An 18,783-nucleotide genomic window follows, 5' to 3' on the forward strand; every position below is an offset into this window, starting at 1 on the left:
TAAAAGCCTTGACATCTTGTCTATATTTACGACAGATTAGATTAGTCCACGCAGTGACTAGAATGGCATTCTGAAAACATTAAATCTTGGTTAAACTTTTTTTTTTTTTTAATTGGACACAATTTGTCATTTATGAATAGTAAAATATTTTTAGAGGGACATTTTTTCAGCATATACTTTTGAATCTTTTCTATATGTTTATTTTTCAATATGCAAACGTGAAAAGGTTCCCCTTTTTTCTTCTTCATATAAAAATTAATTAAAATAATACCTTAAAAAACTTCAAATTAAACAATAGGCAAAGCTATTTTATATAATTCTGTCTGCTCTCAGTTAAGTATCCAGTAGGGATTTGTGGAAAAAAAAAAAAAAAAAAAACGATGAAAAAAATTAACAAAAATGTTTGAATTTAGCTTTAGATCATTTAATTTATGTCTATATTTTCGATTTTAATTATTCAAAAAAGCATTTTTCTTGAAGAACATATATTTTGGGAAAAGTGAATTAAATTAATAATAAAAACTGTTTAACATTGTTAAATCTCTGTGATCACTCTTAAGGACAAACTTTAAGGTCACATTTTTCCTCTAAATTAGAAACATTTTTAAAATGAAAAGCTGTAATTTAGTCATTGCTAATGGTTAAGCAGTAACTTTTGATTATTTTTTAGGTTAAAAACATCCGCAGTATGTAAACTAAACCCATAAATCCTGCTGTGCTAACAGGTGCGGCTCGCGCTGCTAAGTTGTTATAGTAAACACAGCCAAAGGCCTGGCTGGTCACGTGACGTACGTCCTTGGTAAGGCGGTGCCTCTGACGATGGTCGTTCAGCGTGGTGCTAGCAGACATCTAACAAACAGGTTACTTTGTGTTTTAATATTTGCTCCACAAAATGACAGAATGGAATCCTAACCAAGCATCAAACGACAATTTAACAGCCAACACTAAAAATATGTCGCGTTTTTGACGCTGAAAGTGACACGAACGGTGTTTTTAAAGCTGATTCGTTGTCTTTCAAGTAGTGATTCCGGTTCATTGGGAAGGTTTGAACTGCTTTTTGGAAAGTGACCATTGTTGTAATCAGGTCGAAGCTGTTATCATTCCCACCTACTGACTTTTCTTAGTTTTTTTAAACGTATTAACACCATATAGAAACAACACAAGCTTTTTTTAGTGTCATGAAAGAAATGTCAAGGTGAGTTCTGCGCCTGGCAGCTTTGCAACTTGTGCTTTTCGTTTGCTTTTAGTTGCTTCTGAAGAATAGGCTAAAGGCTAATGTTAGCCAACTGTCACAACAAGGCCTGCAGCCTCCGGATGTTGGCTGGCATGCAGGTTGTTGTGTGCACACATTTTTTATTCCTTCTCATAATAAACACGTTTGTTTGATAATTTTACTTTTTATTGTGTCTTTTGTCATTATATATAACCGAAAATACCCATATAACAGATTCTCCCGAAGCTAATAGCTAGCACCTGCTAACTTGCTAAATTAGCTAATTTGTTAGCATGTTTATGACTTGCTAACGCTGTCCACGCTTCGGTTAATGTTAGATATCATTGAGTTTTAATTATGTTTGGATATTTGTGTTTATTTCCAGAGTTGCATTCGAGAAAATATTGAAAGTGTGTTAAAACGCGGCGTTTGTTGCTGTCAGTGGAGTGTTTACACACTAACCGCACTGCTAAGACACCAAACAACCGGTGTTCCCTCAACGTGTTTATGCTAACTTTCACAGCATTGCTTCACTCAGTGTTATTTTAAAAAGTACCCGCTCTGTATTGTAAATAGCATTTGTGTTGTCCATGTTTTTTGTACAGATACTGTCGTTTAAACTGTCGTTTCTCCTGCAGCGCCATGCCTAGTGGGCAGCAGCCGCCTCAGAAACACTATGGGATCACCTCTGCCATTAGTCTTGCTCCTCCACGAGATGTTGACCACGAGTACACCAGAAAGCTCTGTGAGGCCATGAAACCATTCGGCGTGTTTGAGGACGAGGAGGAGCTGAACCACAGGTGAGGACTCACCTGAACACAGCTATTCAGGACACCAGCAGTGTGATTATGTGTGTTGTTTTTTCCTCTGCATTAAAGATTTTGTCATAGTTGAATTTGGTATTTGACATCATGAGAATTGCTCAGGAAACTGTTGCTCAGGTGGTCATTCGATTCACAAATCCAGTTTGAATCGCAATTCTTAGTATTTTAATCTAAATGTGCCCGAATGCCTCTGTTTTTTACGGAATATATGGCAATTTAAATAGTATTTATCAAAACACCTTGATTTATATATTTATGTTGAACAAGAGATCAGAATCGGCAACGTAAAGCAGATGAAACGCAAAGATTTATAAGAAAGAAACAAATGTATCACTTTAAACACTCGCACTCAAGAGATTTTTGTCAACTTCCTAGTTAACTTTAGCAGTTTTATAAACACACAAAAATGTTACTTTGGATCATTATAGAACAAATCCTGAAAAGGTTCTCCACCGTTTTTCCATCCTCTAAGTTTTGATGTCTAGTTTCAGTAAATAGATGAAAAGAAGATAGTAAATGAAGTCAAATCAACACTTAAATTAAAAGGCTCTGTAACAATGTAAAAACACTCGCAGACTGTCGTTTAATCTAAACTGATTTCCAACAAATGTGTTATGAGCTCTTTTTTATCATAGAGGAAATTAATCACAAGATTTTGGTCATATGTTTAAATTAACATTCATCATATTTTGTATTGAATTTTTTATCTGTTCTATAATTTTTTTATATATATTTAAATCTAAGTATTTTTTTCAGAACATGTTCCAGTAAACTGAAATTCAGACTTTTATTTTCTATCTACAAAAAACACTTGATAGTTTTACTTTGAAAATGAAAAGCTTCACTGAGACTTTATTTTGAAAATTTACTTCCTATGACAGTAGTGAGTTTGTTTTTTAGTTTATGTACCTAAAATCCAACATCATTCTCCATTTTAGAGTGAAAATGATGTTGGCTTTTGTGTGTTTTTACTACATTACTATATTTTTAACCCTTGTACTATCTTATGGGGTTCAGATGACCCCAGCCTTACATTGATATGTTATCCCTCCCATGACAAATGTGGATGAAGGTGGACAGGATGTCATGTCTGCTACAGACACCAGTGAAGATAAAATATTATTGAGGGAAAAAAAAAAGGTCCAGTGCACTGTCTTGTGGGATCCAGATGACCCCGCTTTTAATGTAAACATCCCATGAATAGCACAATGGTTAAAGATCGGCAACTAAGACTTCACAAATGTACTCAAATTTACAGCTACAGGTTGTGAATATCCAAGTATGGAATACGCAGTACAGCCCTAGAAACAGCAGATGTCTTAATTTCAGTTGTTGGATAAAGTTTTAACTTGGAGTGCTTTGGCTATAACACTGTTTTCATTATCACTAGCAAGACCACATGATTTCTCTTTCAGCTGAACTTTTTGGTTGGACCTCTAAGAGGATGATCTGGTCTTTTTGGGTTGTGATTCTTCTAAAAAGCTTAAAAAAGGGGGGATTATACTATGAACAATCTCTCAAACTTAGTTTGTCCTGGTTCTTGCCTGGTCTGCCTCACTGATATTTTAACACGAATTTCTGCAAGCTAATTCATTACGTTCCCTTCAGTGAGTTTTGTTGATTACATGCACATTTATTTTAAACTGAACAAGCAGTTCAGGTCTTTCAATGACTAAATAGAAAACATCTACACTTTGACATCTTGGTTTGCTTTTTTCTTTACATTTTTCAAAAGTTTTGGCCATTAAGTACACATAAATCACGTCAACTATATGTAGTTTCTATGATAGTTTTAAGTGAACTGGCTATAAGCAAGGTGAAGCCCCCATTTTTTAAGCATAAATTATTATTTTTTACTTACTTTTGAAATTATTTAATGTACTGTAACGTATTCAAAGATACACTTTGATGAAAATAATGTTTTTGATGTTTTAACATGTTCTTGTGACAGTTGTTTTGATGATTGATGACCTATATAAAGAAACTTCAGCGTAAAATTTGATTTCTAAATGTTTAGTTTAGTTGTGAATAAGGAGCAGATGGAAAAAATGCAGTTGATAAAAGCTTGTTGTTCTTGCGTACAAATTACAACCAGCGGACCACAAGCTTCTTGCTCCACTCAATTCTGTCACATCTACCTGGAGACAAATAGATCCATGAATGTATTTGTTTTCCTCATCTGGATCTAAACTGTAGGGCTGGATAGCTCCAATATCACTCATTTTTGTTGCACCTGTAACGTTAGTTTGGGGTTGTGAGGAGCTGTAAGATAGCAGGATGGTAACAAAGGGATGATGGGAAATCAGCATTGGCTTAATCTGGACCAACGGTCCTGCCCACAACTCGGAAGGTATTTTTCTAATGAACTTCCGCCTCTCTACAGAAAATATGTCCTAGAAAACGACATAAGTTTTACTGATTTTAGCTAAAAACGCCAATCATAAATAAAAGACCACTTTTACAGTGGATCAAAAGATTATCGGAGTGGGACTTTAAATCATGGTGGAATTTGCATTTCAATCTTTTCATTAAATGTTCTTGTTTCTATCAACCTGTTGCTGAGCTTCAAGTGTCCCAATCAGTTTGTTGTACTGATGAACAAATACATCTAAACCATATGAAGGTAGTGCAGGACTAATACAATCAGTATTTCTACTGCCAGTCACTACTGAAAATGTGTTTCTTGTTAAATATCCAAATAATTGAACTTGTAAACAATGTGAATGTGAAATTTCGATCTGATGTTGAAGTGTCAAATGCTGTTTTCTATTTTCTCCACTGAAAATAACCACTTTTAAAGATGTTTCTGCATTTTTAATCAAGAAAAACTCGTTTAGTCATTCATCCTCTGGTTGTTACAACTCTCCTCTGCAGTTCTGGTGTTAACAACTGAAAAACAAACCTTTTTGTGTCTTTTGCCTGTTTTTTCCACAATGAGCTGCATATGTTCATATAAATGAATCTGATAAAAGTCGTCTGCTTTTATCATTCTGTGGAGACGCCTGGTTGGTGCTTTTGAAGCTAAAATTCAATAACTCAAGAATCGGACGATTCATAATTCCAGAGATTTTCTGCCACAAATAAACTACCTACAGAGTTACATTTTTTTTCCACCACAAATGTATGTTTTTTTACTTGAAAACATTTCAGTTCTCATTCTGTCAGTTTTCTCCGGTCTCCCTGTGTTAACTGTGATTTTTGAAGCTAAGCTCTTCGTGTTTTTGGAAGCTGGGTTGATACTGAAGTATTATCAACTTCTTAAAAACTCACCTGTGATGACGGTGTGTGAACATGTTTGCAGGGATCATATGTTAAAAATTTCTTTTTCTTCCAGACTTGCTGTTCTTGGAAAACTGAACAACTTTGTTAAGGAATGGATCGCAGAGATCAGTGAATTAAAGGTACGTTTCTCTGATGCTAAAGGATTTTTTTAATATTTGTTTTTCTTTTAATAATCCAAATTTTTCAAACAGAAAGATTGTCATATTTTTCTAATGACTGTTTCTCTCCTCCAGAACCTTCCTCCATCTGCTATTAGCTGTGTCGGAGGCAAAATATTCACATTCGGTTCTTACAGACTTGGAGTGCACACAAAAGGTACACGCTCACGTCAGAGATGGTTTTACGGCGAGCAGCAAAGTCCATCAAAAACAGCAGAAAGGCTGTTGCTTCGTTTATGCCTTTACATTTATTAAAACAGGAGAACCCACTCTAGAGGTTATGAATATGAGCAGCCAGATGTGTTCATTCTTTCTGAGTTTGAAGCTCCAGCAAGACGGAATGAGTTTATTTCAAAGAGCTGTTTTATCAAACTTATTTTATTTGTTTATATTTATTTACCACAAAATATTTACGAAAGCAAAAACAGAATAAAGGTCAAATTGGATCAGTGTTTCTCCCCTTTTACTTGCTGGTAGTTAATAAATCATTGGTACACTTTTTATTCCCTTTTTACAACAATAAACAGTAGAAACAAATAGAACAGATGGCAAACACCAACAATGTTGATTCCTTAGTTTAAAAACACAACATTTTAACTCAATCTCTCTGACTTCGATCCAGATTGATTAATATTACATTTTTTGATTTGGATCTTAAAAGGTTCAGATTGTTTTTACAACATGTAAACATCGCTAAGTCAAACTTTAAAGAGGAAAACTCAACTAGATTAAACACCATTCAGTTTTCTTTTTCTCTATTTTGAATATTATTTAAGTAAAGGTACAGTGTCTTTTACAATCTGCGGAATGTGAACTATTTTTTTCTGAAAACTTTAAGAGTTTTTTAGAGAACATTGGATCCAAGAAGAAAGACAGAAAAGTTCTGGGTTTGAAGCCACTCTCTCATGCACCACTGTGCATTATTAATTCTCAGCACTTCCCCATTCTTCCCCTCTCCCCTGATTCAGTCTCAAACAGACTTCCTTGTAGGAAAGTGTTGAGTAACACTTTTCAAAAGTTCAGTTCAGTTTTCTCTGGAATGTTGTGGAAAACGATGCAGAGGTTTTTTCTTTTTTCTTTTTTTGAGTGGAACTGTGAAGTTTCTGTGTTTCACTAAATCACATTTGGTAAACAGACTTGATGTTGTGGTCTTATTCTGATCCGTTCTGCTTACAGGAGCCGATATCGATGCCTTATGTGTCGCTCCACGCCACGTAGAAAGAAGTGACTTTTTCCAGTCTTTCTTTGAGAAGTTAAAACAGCACGAAGAGATTAAAGATCTCAGGGTAAACCTCAACCAGCAATGTTCACTTTTTTATTTAAAGGCTTGATGGATGATTATACTTTCTCTGTTTCCCCCTTAAGGCTGTTGAGGATGCGTTTGTACCAGTGATAAAATTCAAGTTTGATGGGATTGAGGTGAGCAGCTTGCTTGCATATGACTGTATGCAGACATGTTCATTTAAATAAAAGAAGCTTTTTGACTTTAGACCTGAACTTAAGACGCAGAAACTGAACAGAGTTTGACAGATGTTTTGATTTTCTGCTTGAAGGTTCATTGAATACAATCGGAAAAGAAAAAAAATAAATATTTTGATGTGAAATAGAGCATTATCATAACAGCTCAAAGATTTGTGTTTTTTCTGCTGTGATCAAACTGGATGTCTTTGTAAAAGTGTTAGTTTTTATGTTCCAGTTTATTCCAGTCGAGTAAAATATATTGAGGAAAAAATTAGAAACATTGATTCTGTAAATTTGTCATAATAATCCGGTTTATCTCTCAGTCTCTGCTGCTTTTTAGCACTTCTGAAATAAGGAAATTAGTTTGCATGCTTTTATCGTGCTGTAAGGTCAAGTAGAAGTCGGATGGATCACTGTGTCTTTAACGCCTTGTTGCTGTTTTAGTGAAGCATCCACAGGCAGAACAAGTCTTTTAATCACCTTTGTCTCCGTCTGGGTAGATTGACCTGCTATTTGCCAGACTGGCCTTACAGTCCATTCCTGATAACCTGGACCTGAGGGGAGACTCCATTCTGAAGAACCTGGACATTCGCTGTATCCGCAGTCTGAACGGTACTTTACTTCATATTGTTATCATATTGTGCCACTCAAAAGAAAGTTGGAACAAAAACGACTTTCTTCATACAGGTTGTCGAGTTACTGATGAAATTTTGTACCTGGTGCCAAACAAAGAGAACTTCAGACTGACATTAAGAGCCATCAAACTGTGGGCGAAACGTAAGAGCCGTTGACAAACTTAAGACACAATGTTCGATGCTCCTGTCCTGAAGCTCCGCGGTAACGCTTCCCTGCAGGTCGAGGGATCTACTCCAACATGCTGGGCTTTCTGGGGGGAGTATCGTGGGCCATGTTGGTGGCCAGGACCTGCCAGCTCTACCCCAACGCTGTGGCTGCCACGCTTGTTCACAAGTTCTTCTTGGTCTTCTCCAAATGGTAACAGTAAACCCTTTTCAGGATTCTCAAAAAAAAAAGAAATGGGGGTGGAGTGAGCAGCACCACTTTCAGGTTTTTGGTCATCTCTAAAGTGCATTTTTGGGTTGTTTTTTGTTTAGAGGTATTCAAATAACTGACTTTTGGTGTTTCAGTCACATTTATAATCATGTATCTTTAAAGTCATAACCATGCAGATGTGATAGAATATGTGATAAAGCTGTGCTGCAAACCCATATAGCTGCAAAAATCCCCAATTTTTTTATCTAATTGTGTTACTTTGAGCCGAATGGTACAGCACTGCTCTAATAGAAGACATTAAGACCAAAGGAAATCCCATCACTTTCCTCCTCAGTTCTCCTCGTTGACTGTATGTGAGAACTGGACCAAGTAAGTGTGACCTCACCCATTGAAAGTGGTTTTACATCCAGCTCCAATCAAATGAAGTCAACTCTGTTGCCATTTTTACAATCTGGACGCCGTCATGTTTGAGCCAGACTACGTCAGAAATAGTCCACGTTTCCATGGCAACCATTCTCACCAATCAGGGGAGAGCTTACCCCTAACACTGAAAATGGGCTCGGTAGAATCTGTCAATCAAATGTTTTGGAGGTGGGGGCCAGCGGGCTCCATATACATTTATTAAAGGCATCAGATTGGCCTGTTTATAACTTGCAAGAATAAAAAGGTAAGAAAAAGAATTAGAATTATCAGCAATGTGTTCAAATAAAAGGTATTGGAGCAGGAATGGTTATTTTGAGAAATAGAATGACCGAGTCAGCTGTTTATTTCTCTATAGAAGTCTATGGGATTTGTGACTTTTTGGAGTCAGCGGGGACTTCCTGTTTATAATGTGAGGTGTAGGGGTCACTCAGTCCAGTTCTCATATACAGTCAGTGGTTCTCTTCTGGCTTGATATCACTCTAGCAATGTAGATTTTAAAAATCATATTTTTCATAGAGAATGACAATTTAGTTTTGTTCTGGAGATCTCAATTAAAAAAATCAAATCTCTTTTGCTAAAACCATAAATGGTAAAGAACTTCAATCTCAGCCCAGATCATGTTTTACATCAAAGAAGCTTAAGTAAGAGTTTGTATCAGACTGTCTGCTGCCACAGTTCATTTAACATTTATTAATGATTGCTATTCCGTGATAACTCTAGAACTCACTACCCCCGACATCAGAAACAGACCGTTTTTCTATCTTTGAATCAAAACTCAAAACCCATCTGTTCAAACCGTCATACCCATCATACTTTTATATACCACCTCTGCTTCTTCATTTTAATTTTACTTTATTTAAATGTATGTTTTATTTGTGCTTTTAACTGTACAGTGTTCTTGAGAGCTCTGAAAGGCGCTTTAAATAAAATGTATTATTATTATAAAGGATTGGTGGAAACTGAAGGTCAACTGTACATCTCTGCTTGGTTCTTTCATGTGGTAGGAGTATTGAATATCTCAGATGTTCGTGACACACTTTCACCTCTGTTCTTCATTCTCTTCTGCAGGGAGTGGCCTAATCCGGTGCTATTGAAACAACCTGAAGACAGTAATCTGAATTTACCTGTGTGGGATCCCAGAGTGAGTATGGCCGCCAGCTCGCTTCTAAAAAAACTTCTCTTCTTCTTTGTCTTCTTGTGATGGTTCCCTGACTCTGATTGGAGGAAAAGGTTTTCAAGAGCAAATTGAAGCAAGAAGGCGGACATTTTAGAGTACTTTCAACCCAGTATTTTATTTTAAACCTTTTTAGCATGGATGCCTTTTATGAATGCAGATTCATTTTAATGCATAATTTCATTTGAAGGGAATGTTTAAAAATAGAATGTGCATCAATGATTTAATCTGCATCATAGAGAAAGTTTCACCTGTTTTTGAAGCGTTTGTGCTGAAAAATTCCTGGCCCAACGCAGCCCTCTGCACGCTGCAGTACCCTCTGGTATCACAGGGGGGCGCTGTAGTGCAATGCAACACTTTCTACCCCTTGGTATAACTGTAATGTCAATGTTTGCCTTATTTTTTTTTAAATAAATCTACTTTTTTTGAAGTGCTGTCATGTTGTCTTCTTACCGTTTATTTATTTATTTTACTCTAGAAGTCTGTTTCTACAATAAACAGTTCTACAAAAAACAAATCAGAATTTTACCTTGTAATAAACTTGAGTTTATATTTTCTGAGCTTCTCTTTAAAACAACAAACGACTACACAGAAATGGTTCATCATCCATGTTTTAAGTGTTTTGCTAATGGAGCATCACTTTACAGGTTGTTTGCAAAGGTTTTAAGAAGCAAGATGATTATAAAGCAGCTTAGTGTTGGTGGACACGCCTCTGGTTTTCTCATGATTGTTGCTCCGTCTTGCAGGTGAATCCTTCTGACCGATATCACCTGATGCCCATCATCACACCTGCCTACCCTCAGCAGAACTCCACCTACAACGTCTCCACATCAACGCGCACCATCATGAGCGAAGAGTTCAAATACGGTAAACCTCATCAGACACAGTTAATTTAAAATGTATCGCTGTTATGTTTGATACACATATCACAAAATACTGCGTTAATTGCTTTAACACCCATGGCTCCTCTGAAGAAGGCGAAAAGTCACTGCAGTTTTTTAAGACGGCTCCAATCATTTTTTGAAAAAAATTGTGTTTAAATGTAATTTTTTTAATAAACCATCCGCCTTTTCATCAGAACACAGTGGATTAATTTTGAAATATCCGTATTGATTCAATTTTCACTTTGTGAACTCGGTTACATCATTTCCAGTGTTTAGAAAAACAAAAAAAGTAGTGAGCATGGTGTCCAAAATGATTTTATAAACCAGGGCACTATATAGTTTTTAGTAGTTAGGGATTAGGATGGGAATTTTGACATAGTTTTAATCTTTATCTTCTTTATATATGTCCTCCATCATGAAAAAAATCCTACAAGAACATGTTATAAAAAACATATTTTTTAAAAATCAGAGTGGCTCTTTAAAACTTTGCAAAGTAAACATGTTGGTTTTCTTTACCAAGAACTTGCGATAGTAAAACAGTCATTCAGAAAGGAGGCATGGACAGAGAAACAAAAATAATTTCATAAAAGCCCAACCTTTATTATTCTTAATCAGTTCATATTAGTCTTTGATGTGTTTCCCTGTTATTCAAGCTTTTACTTGTCTCCTATTGAGATAACTCGCCATTTAATTTAAGATATGTTGACTTTTGTTTACATAAAATTGTTGTGGCAAGTTTTAAATCTTTTTTTTTCATCTGTTTTACTCTTTGTTCACGTATAGCAAGTTACATCGTTGTTGCACATAGCGAGTTTTCCCTCGTATTGTGCAGTTTTAGAATAGAGAGTGGTGTTTGTATGGACCAGCACTGAACCCTCTGTCTCCATCAGGTCTCAGCGTCACAGATGAGATCCTTCAAGGCAAAGCAGAGTGGTCCAAGCTCTTCGAGCCTCCAAGCTTCTTCCAGAAATACAAGTACGTGTTAGTTTCCCTTATGTAACTCTTTTTCCATTTACTCAATCAATGTAATTCTAATGGATCCTGAAGCTTCAGGATCCATTAGAATTACGTTAACGGTTAGTTATGATAAAGTTCTGGTGTTGTCTTTTAAGATGTTTGACAGTGTCTGGTTCTCTTGTCTTTCTGCAGGCATTACATTGTTCTGACTGCGAGTGCATCAACAGAAGAAAACCACCTAGAATGGTAGGTTTCCAAGCCTAATGTAAGTCCTGCGCCCTTTTAGTCCCCAAAATGGACTCCTCGTGACTTCTCTGCAGGGTCGGCCTGGTGGAGTCGAAGATCCGTGTTCTGGTGGGGAACCTGGAAAGGAACGAGTACATAACCCTCGCTCACGTCAACCCTCAGTCCTTCCCCGGGTCCAAAGAGAACCGCAACGAGTACGTTCAGACGCTACAGCAGCAGAACTCGCCCTCTCCTTTCATATTAACCCTCCGCCTCTGTGGTCACAGGAACGACTTCGTCTGCATGTGGTTCATCGGAATCATCTTCAAAAAGGTGGAGAACGCGGAGAGCGTGAACATCGACCTGACGTACGACATCCAGAGCTTCACAGACACTGGTAAGTCAGGAAGTGATGGCAAAATATTTTAAATACTGCAGTTTTGTTTTTGCTACACGGTAAAGTTACCCCCCCCAGCTACTGAAATCCATTGGCGGTATAAGAGAACTGGACTGAGTGACTCAAACAGCAAGTACCTGCTGGCTCCAAGAGACTACTTTAGAGAAATAAACAGCTATTACCGAGTCATTCTATTTGTCAGAATAACCATTCTCGCTCTTTTAACACGTTCTTGTTTATCCAATTATTTTATTTAATGACATTTTTTCTATAATGAAAGTTATTCAAGTTATAAACTGGCCTCTAAAAGATGTGGTTTGAAACGTTTCAGATTCTCCCAAGCCCATTTTTAAGTGGTTGGGGTGATGACTTCTAACACTTTTGATTTGTGATAGTAGTTGCCATAGAAACGATGACTCAGACTGACTTGGACCAATCACTGCTCACTGATGTCACCTAGTTTAAACATGGCAGTGTCAGATTGTAAAAAAATGATGACTGAATTTACTTGATTTGGTTGAAACTGGAAGTAAACTATTTTCTATGGGTGATGTCACATTCACTCAGTCCAGTTCTCTCGTACAGTCAACGATCAAACCTGAAGCACGTCAAATTGAGGATTTCACTTTTCTTACGGGGATGGCCTTCACACATCTACATTCAATAGTCTTAACTCACTTCTCTACAGTTTACAGGCAAGCCAACAACATCAACATGCTGAAGGACGGCATGAAGATCGAAGCCACGCATGTGAAGAAGAAGCAGCTCCACCAGTATCTGCCTCCTGAGCTGGTCCAGAGGAAGAAGAGGGTCAGACAGAGTTTATTTAATCCTTTTTCTTCATCTCTGTGCTGTTTTTCCAAAAATCTCCTGTTCCTGCAGAGCATAGCAGAGGTGAACCGCGGCTCCAACGGCGGAAACCCAAAGCGCTTATCTTTGGAGAACAGTCACCTGGACAGCTCCAGAGACACAGACTCAGGAACTCCCTTCAGCTCTCCAACCAACAAGGCCCTCAAGCCTCCATCAGACCCAGACGACGGGTAACAGATTCTTTTTAGATATTAGCTCTTTCAGTTTCCGAGCGAATAAGGCTTTGATGCTGACTCCTTTTCTTTTGGATGTTGCAGCGTCAGCCCTACTAAGCAGCTGGTTGTGGAGAGCCCCCCCGCACCCAGCGCAGCAGCAGCAGCAGCAGCTGGAGACCCGGGCATGTCCATCCCGGTCATCGGCTCCAGTGAGAAGAAAACATTTGATTCAAAGGACAAAGGAATGGATTCTGACTCCTCAAGATGGTTATGAAATGTTCAACTTTTCCTCCTCAGAGCCTCCCATCAAGACGAAACCTCCCTCTCCACCCGCCAGCAGCTCCGTCAACACAGTGCCGAGCGCGGACGTGAAGCCCAGCGCCACCAGCAGCCCCAAAGAGGAACCCAACGGCCTCGAGGAGCCCGTCAACGGAGGCGCCACCAAGAGGCCACACTCCCCCACAGAGGAGGACCTGGCCAAAAAGCCCAGAAGCACAGATGTAAGAGAGGATTTTGGGAAATGTGGGCGGATCTCAGATGACTGACGTGGTGTTCTGCTGCAGGTGGTGTCCAGTGATGATGGCACGTTTAAGGAGCCATACCCTCCATCGTCTGACCCCCATGCACACGGAGACGGCCCTGGCACCGTGAGTGTTACTGTGCTGTTATCAGGAAGTAAAGCCTCCAGAGTGACGCCTCTGTCCCTTCACAGCCTCCTCACTGTGGATCAAAGGCCAAGCCCATTCCAACCATCGATACCTCAAGAACACAGGTAAGCCTGCGCTCCAGCCCTCACCACGTTCCCGTCAGCTGCTTTAAATGCGTTTTGTTTTTCAGAGACTTCCCAGCATGGAGCTGCCAGACGCCTCGTCTCCTCTTCCCGCCAGCAACAGCTGTCGAGTCGTGAAAAATTCCATTAAGCTGGCGCTCAACCGCCACAGGTGAGCCTTTTCTCCAGTAAAACAAATGTTGTCAACAGTTGGGGAGATTGTCCGATGTGACATCGTTGTCCCTCTCAAAACGAACAGCATCACACCCCCGAAGGCCCCCGTGTTTGACGACACCCTCTCCACCGATCCTGCTCCTGCCAGCGAGGAGAAGGGAATGTCCATCCCTGTCATCGGATCCAGTGAGTATCTGCTCGCTCACCACGAGAAGAAAAACTCAGAGAGTGAAGAAATATTAGAAGTGAGATTATTTTATACAGTTAGGATTTAATCTGATGCCTGCACCAGAATCTACTTTTAAAATGTTTGAGTGGATGCAAGGCTCAAACCAGAGTTTTAAAAATAAAAAACAAATTTTTCCATAAACATTTAAGTGTTATGTGTTACAGTATGTCAAAGAGCGTGTGATATTTAGGTGTCGCCCACAACATCTCAATTTATGGAATATTTCAACTTTTTATGCATTTCATGCTCATTTTATTGTAAAAAAATTGCTTTTCTGTTTAATTTTAATCTAATAATTGTTCATCATATTATTCAAACACTGTTATCATAAAAACTAATTTTATAAGCAGATGGAGTTAAGTCTTTTTGATTATTTAGTTATCAGACACGCGATTCAAATCACACCTGACATGTTTCAATAGAGACGTTCCGTCAAGTTAATTCTTAGTATGAAAAACAGAAAAATAGCATCAGGAGCTGGCGCTGGAAATAGCTCCGACCTACATCTGGTGGCTCACCTGACTCACGTCTCAGGAGCAGCAATTTAAGTCTGGTGGGGCACGACTCGAATCTCATGAGTCGCAACTGCCATGTATCCGCTCAATGGGATCAAATAAATCCACCATGTCAAAAGGAGCTCTGACGCTCAATATCCATCCATCCATCTTCTTCATCTTCCTCCTGGACCGGGTCACAGGGCAGCAGTCTAAGCAAAGATGCCCAGACTTCCCTCTTCCTGGCCACTTCCTCCAGCTCTTCTGGGGGGACCCCGAGGCGTTCCCAGGCCAGCTGAGAAACATAGTCTCTCCAGCGTGTCTTGGGTCTTCCCTGGGGCCTCCGCCCAGTGGGACATGCGTGGAACACCTCTCCAGGGAGGCGTCCAGGAGGCATCCGGACCAGATGCCCGAACCACCTCAACTGGCTCCTCTGGATGCGGAGGAGAAGCGGCTCTACTCCGAGCTCTCTCCGGGTGACCGAGCTCCTCACCCTATCTCTAAGGGAGCGCCCAGCCACCCTCCAGAGAAAACTCATTTCAGCCGCTTGTAGTCGGGATCTTGTTCTTTCGGTCACGACCCAAAGCTCATGACCATAGGCTCAATATGTGGCATAAAATTGCATTTATGCTTTGATGAGTTGGTTTGCGGGTCACAGCTCTTGGCTGTGAGTCGGGACAAGATTCAAGTCACGAAACATGAGACGTGTTTCTTGACTCGAATCTTGTGCGTTGCGACTCAAGTCTCATGAGTTGCGACACAATTCTTGGGAGTCGCGACTTGAGTGGAGTCCTGACTTAAGTCTCGTGAGTTGCGAGTCATGTCTCATGAGCTACGACTCGCGACATGTCTCGTGAGTCATAACTCGGGTCTCGTGAGTCACTTCTCAGGTTTCGCGTGTCATGAATTGGGTCTCGTGTGTCACGACTCGATTCTTGGGAGTCACGACTTGAGTCTCGTGTGCCGTGACTCGAGTCTTGTGAGTCGAAGGAAAAGGAAAGGAAATCCAATAAATGTCTTTTTTTTTTTTTTTATTAAACAAAAGTCCCAAATCAAACTTCCTTTTTATTTGCTGCTGCAGAACATGTTGCTCCCAAAAGCACGGCGCCCCCTGTCGGCAGCTCCATCCCCACTCTGGTGAGTCGAGTCGTGGACCCCCTGAACGGCGCGGCATCAAAAAGACCCCACTCTCCCTCGCTGGAGGAGCAGGCCAAGCGGCTGAAGAAAACAGAGAAAGCCAGGATCCACATAGCTTGAAGAAACTGAACAGACAGGATTCATTCTCACGTGGAGGCGGAGCTTCACCAGCCGAACAGCTGCAGCAGCAGGAGGAGGATTCCACACACAGTCGGGACCGTTTCCGGGTCGGTTGACTCCCGACGCAGCAGGACCGACACCTCAGCTCAGATCCTTCAGAGATTCCAGGTTTGGCGGGTTTGTTCAGTGCTGCCTTGCTCTCAGCTCTCGGGCGTTAAACCCTCGAGGCGTGGAGACGAGGCAGAGAACTAAAGCAGCAGCCTCCTCTCCCTCTGTGTCAACACATGGAAAACGAGCTGTTCCTTTCATTTTCCTCCTTTTTTCAACCTTTAAGTTTTAGAAAAGAGCAAAAAAAAATCAGTTCTTGACGCTTGCTGCGCTCCCATCCGGAGTAACCCGTTTTTGTTTTGTTCTCGGTTTCCTTTCGTCCTCAGCAGAAATCTGTACAGTAAATGTTGATGTACATAACTTTTTGTCTTAAGAAGAGCAAAAGATCTCTGAGAAGTCTTTTGATCATTATATTGTAGTTTTATCTAAAAATGAAAAAAAAAGTTTAAAAAAATTGTAAAATATTTTTCCTCTCGACTACTTGTAAAAAAAAAACAAACAAAAAGCCTCCAGCCCTGGAGACTAGTGAAGACGCTGTGGGAGGGAGCAGACCCGCCCCCCAAAGAGGACTCCAGGTTAGCCATGGATTTGCAGTGAGTAGATGATTGGAGCTTCTCAGGTGCCGGTTAAAAATTAAAAAAAACAACAAAACAACAAAAAAAAAAACCCATCCTCATGTCAGCAGGAGCATCTGTGTTTTCTGGGAGTGCTGTTCCTTTTCTTAAAGAATGATTTAACATGAAGAATCATAACAGAATGACATTTACCAGAACCTCTGTGTCAGGTAGAGCAGCTGTTGGTTTTCTTCATGGTGTGTTGGAGCCCTCCATCACTAAAGTCTGACCATAACCTGCAGCTTCTCACACCTTCTCCACCGCCACACACCTGTCCACCCTCACTCATCTCCTTCCCGGGCAGCGGGTGTGAACGCTCTGTGTTGTGAAATGAGAGGAGTTGTGTCTGTGTGCGAGCGAGCTTGTTGGATGTGTCTGTGTCCCGGAGGGAGGTCTCACTTCGTTTTGGGTGCTAACCCTCTGCGCCTCCTGTGGAGGTTCTTAAAAGGCATCTTCTGGGTGGACGATTCTTCGGTGGTGGTGGTTTGGGGGGTCAGGAGATGCCTCCTTTTCTGCCTTTGGCTCCGACTCTCGACGCTGAAGCTGGGTGTCTGCACAGGAGATACATGCATACTTCTTTGTGTGAATGAAGCACCCCCTCAGTGGAGCAGGCGGTGAGTTGGGGGCCGCAGGCCTCTTTAGATTTTCTTTTTTTTTTTCTTTTTTTTTTTTTTCCTTTGCAACCCAAACTAAAGAGGGCGGTTTCTTTTTCAAAATGCATACTCTTCAGATTTAGGGGTTTTCTTATCACTTTATTTATATTTGCATATTTGAACCATGTGATATTTTTTTAATAGCATTCATAGCAGGTAGGTCTTTTGGAATCGATCTGCACCATTCTGTTTCAACATGTTTTGCTCTTCAGAAACATTTAACAAAACAGGTTGTTTAGATGTTTGTTTCTAAAATGTATTGAAAGGGTATTTTTGTATGTGTTTCACTTCCTTTAAATGATTTCACACACCTATTAAACCCCTAAAAACTATACCTCGTCTCTGCATTTCTTTCTTTTTTTTTCTTTTTTTTTTTAAAGCTGCATTTTTGCACATAATTGCATGTGCTGGTCAGTGCTGCTAGTTTTCACCTACATACTGGCAAAAACCTGTTCAGATCATCTTTTGATCTATTTTCAAATGGTCCCAGTGGTCTTTTAACTGTGCGTTTTAGCCTGAATTAAAAAGCAAACGAACTGTGTTTTCAAGGACATAGTTTCTGTAGAGTGGAAATAGTTAATCAGAAATTAACATATAACAAACCCCACACCCTCTTCCCTTTCTTCTCCGTTGCTGAGAGCTCTCAGTTTACATTCTCCTGCTAGCCAACAACCCCAAACTAAATACAATATAAACAAAAATAACAGGCAATATCGAAGCTATCCAGCTGTACAGTTTTGGTCCAGATAGCAGCTCAGACGAGGAAAACAAAGACGTTCATGGATCTTTTTGTCAGAGTGGAGCTGAGCAGGGAGACTGGCCCACACAGCGTATTTTCTACATCACTAAAACAAGCGCTTTCGACCTGTATTTTTTCATATGCTTCTGATTCACAACAATTAGAAAAAAAAATACATTTATTTATGTATGTCTTCGATCATCAGAAAAAGAACATGTTAAAAACACTCCACTGGAGTGGGTTATTGTGTGGTGTAAAACAACTTTCAGTCAGCAGAGGGCGCCCTTCACCAACAAAAAAATGTTTTGTTGGGTTTCCTTCAGCCTGTATTTTTAAATATTGTGATTTTATCATTTTTTTATAAACCATTCTAAATGTTTACCAATTATATCAAAAACATAATTTATCAAATATATATCTGCATGTTATTGCGCTTTGTGCTATATGACCTCATTGTTTTTTTTATATTGTTTACAACAAAATAAAGAGGAAGGACAGAAAAACTTACGAGACGCCTAAGAAAAGTGTTTCAATTTGTTGTTTTTATTAGAAAAATTGTAAACTTTTTCTTGGGATATTTTAAAAATAAAACACGTTTACTCATCCTATAGTTTGGGGCTAGTTATTTTTTTTTAGTTTTAAATTATTAGTTATCAATTCTAGCAACATTTTTCAGGTTTAAGTATTGATGGTGTTTTATTTTGTTGAAAGG

General features: G+C 39.4%; 1 protein-coding gene across 2 annotated transcripts; it reads left to right on the top strand.

Annotated features, from left to right (window-relative positions):
• The first annotated feature begins 707 nt into the window (after window positions 1-707).
• On the top strand, window positions 708-17,664 carry papolg (poly(A) polymerase gamma). 2 transcript variants are annotated; one of them, XM_024296799.2, is made up of 24 exons: window positions 708-860; window positions 1,852-2,013; window positions 5,372-5,438; window positions 5,553-5,634; window positions 6,654-6,763; window positions 6,843-6,896; window positions 7,439-7,550; window positions 7,626-7,715; window positions 7,793-7,931; window positions 9,441-9,513; window positions 10,293-10,413; window positions 11,321-11,405; window positions 11,580-11,633; window positions 11,708-11,827; window positions 11,900-12,009; window positions 12,698-12,819; window positions 12,892-13,049; window positions 13,137-13,243; window positions 13,332-13,534; window positions 13,598-13,681; window positions 13,747-13,806; window positions 13,872-13,975; window positions 14,063-14,163; window positions 15,782-17,664. In XM_024296799.2, the coding sequence occupies exons 1-24, from the start codon at window positions 820-822 to the stop codon at window positions 15,955-15,957; spliced, it is 2,535 nt and encodes an 844-aa protein (XP_024152567.1). In that variant the 5' UTR covers window positions 708-819; the 3' UTR covers window positions 15,958-17,664. The 2 variants fall into 2 exon arrangements, with proteins under 2 accessions (XP_024152567.1, XP_024152568.1); XM_024296800.1 differs by having other exon boundaries at window positions 843-1,195.
• Window positions 17,665-18,783: the final 1,119 nt, after the last annotated feature.

The sequence above is a fragment of the Oryzias melastigma genome, linkage group LG15, assembly GCF_002922805.2.
Source record: "Oryzias melastigma strain HK-1 linkage group LG15, ASM292280v2, whole genome shotgun sequence".
Lineage (NCBI taxonomy): Eukaryota > Metazoa > Chordata > Actinopteri > Beloniformes > Adrianichthyidae > Oryzias > Oryzias melastigma.

Bases quoted from the DNA above. Each gene is read 5' to 3' on its own strand.
- papolg (XM_024296799.2), top strand. From the start codon at position 820: ATGGTCGTTCAGCGTGGTGCTAGCAGACATCTAACAAACAG. The intron at 5,439-5,552 runs GTACGTTTCTCT...TCTCTCCTCCAG, and splicing joins CAGAGATCAGTGAATTAAAG to AACCTTCCTCCATCTGCTAT. The intron at 7,932-9,440 runs GTAACAGTAAAC...TCTCTTCTGCAG, and splicing joins TTCTTGGTCTTCTCCAAATG to GGAGTGGCCTAATCCGGTGC.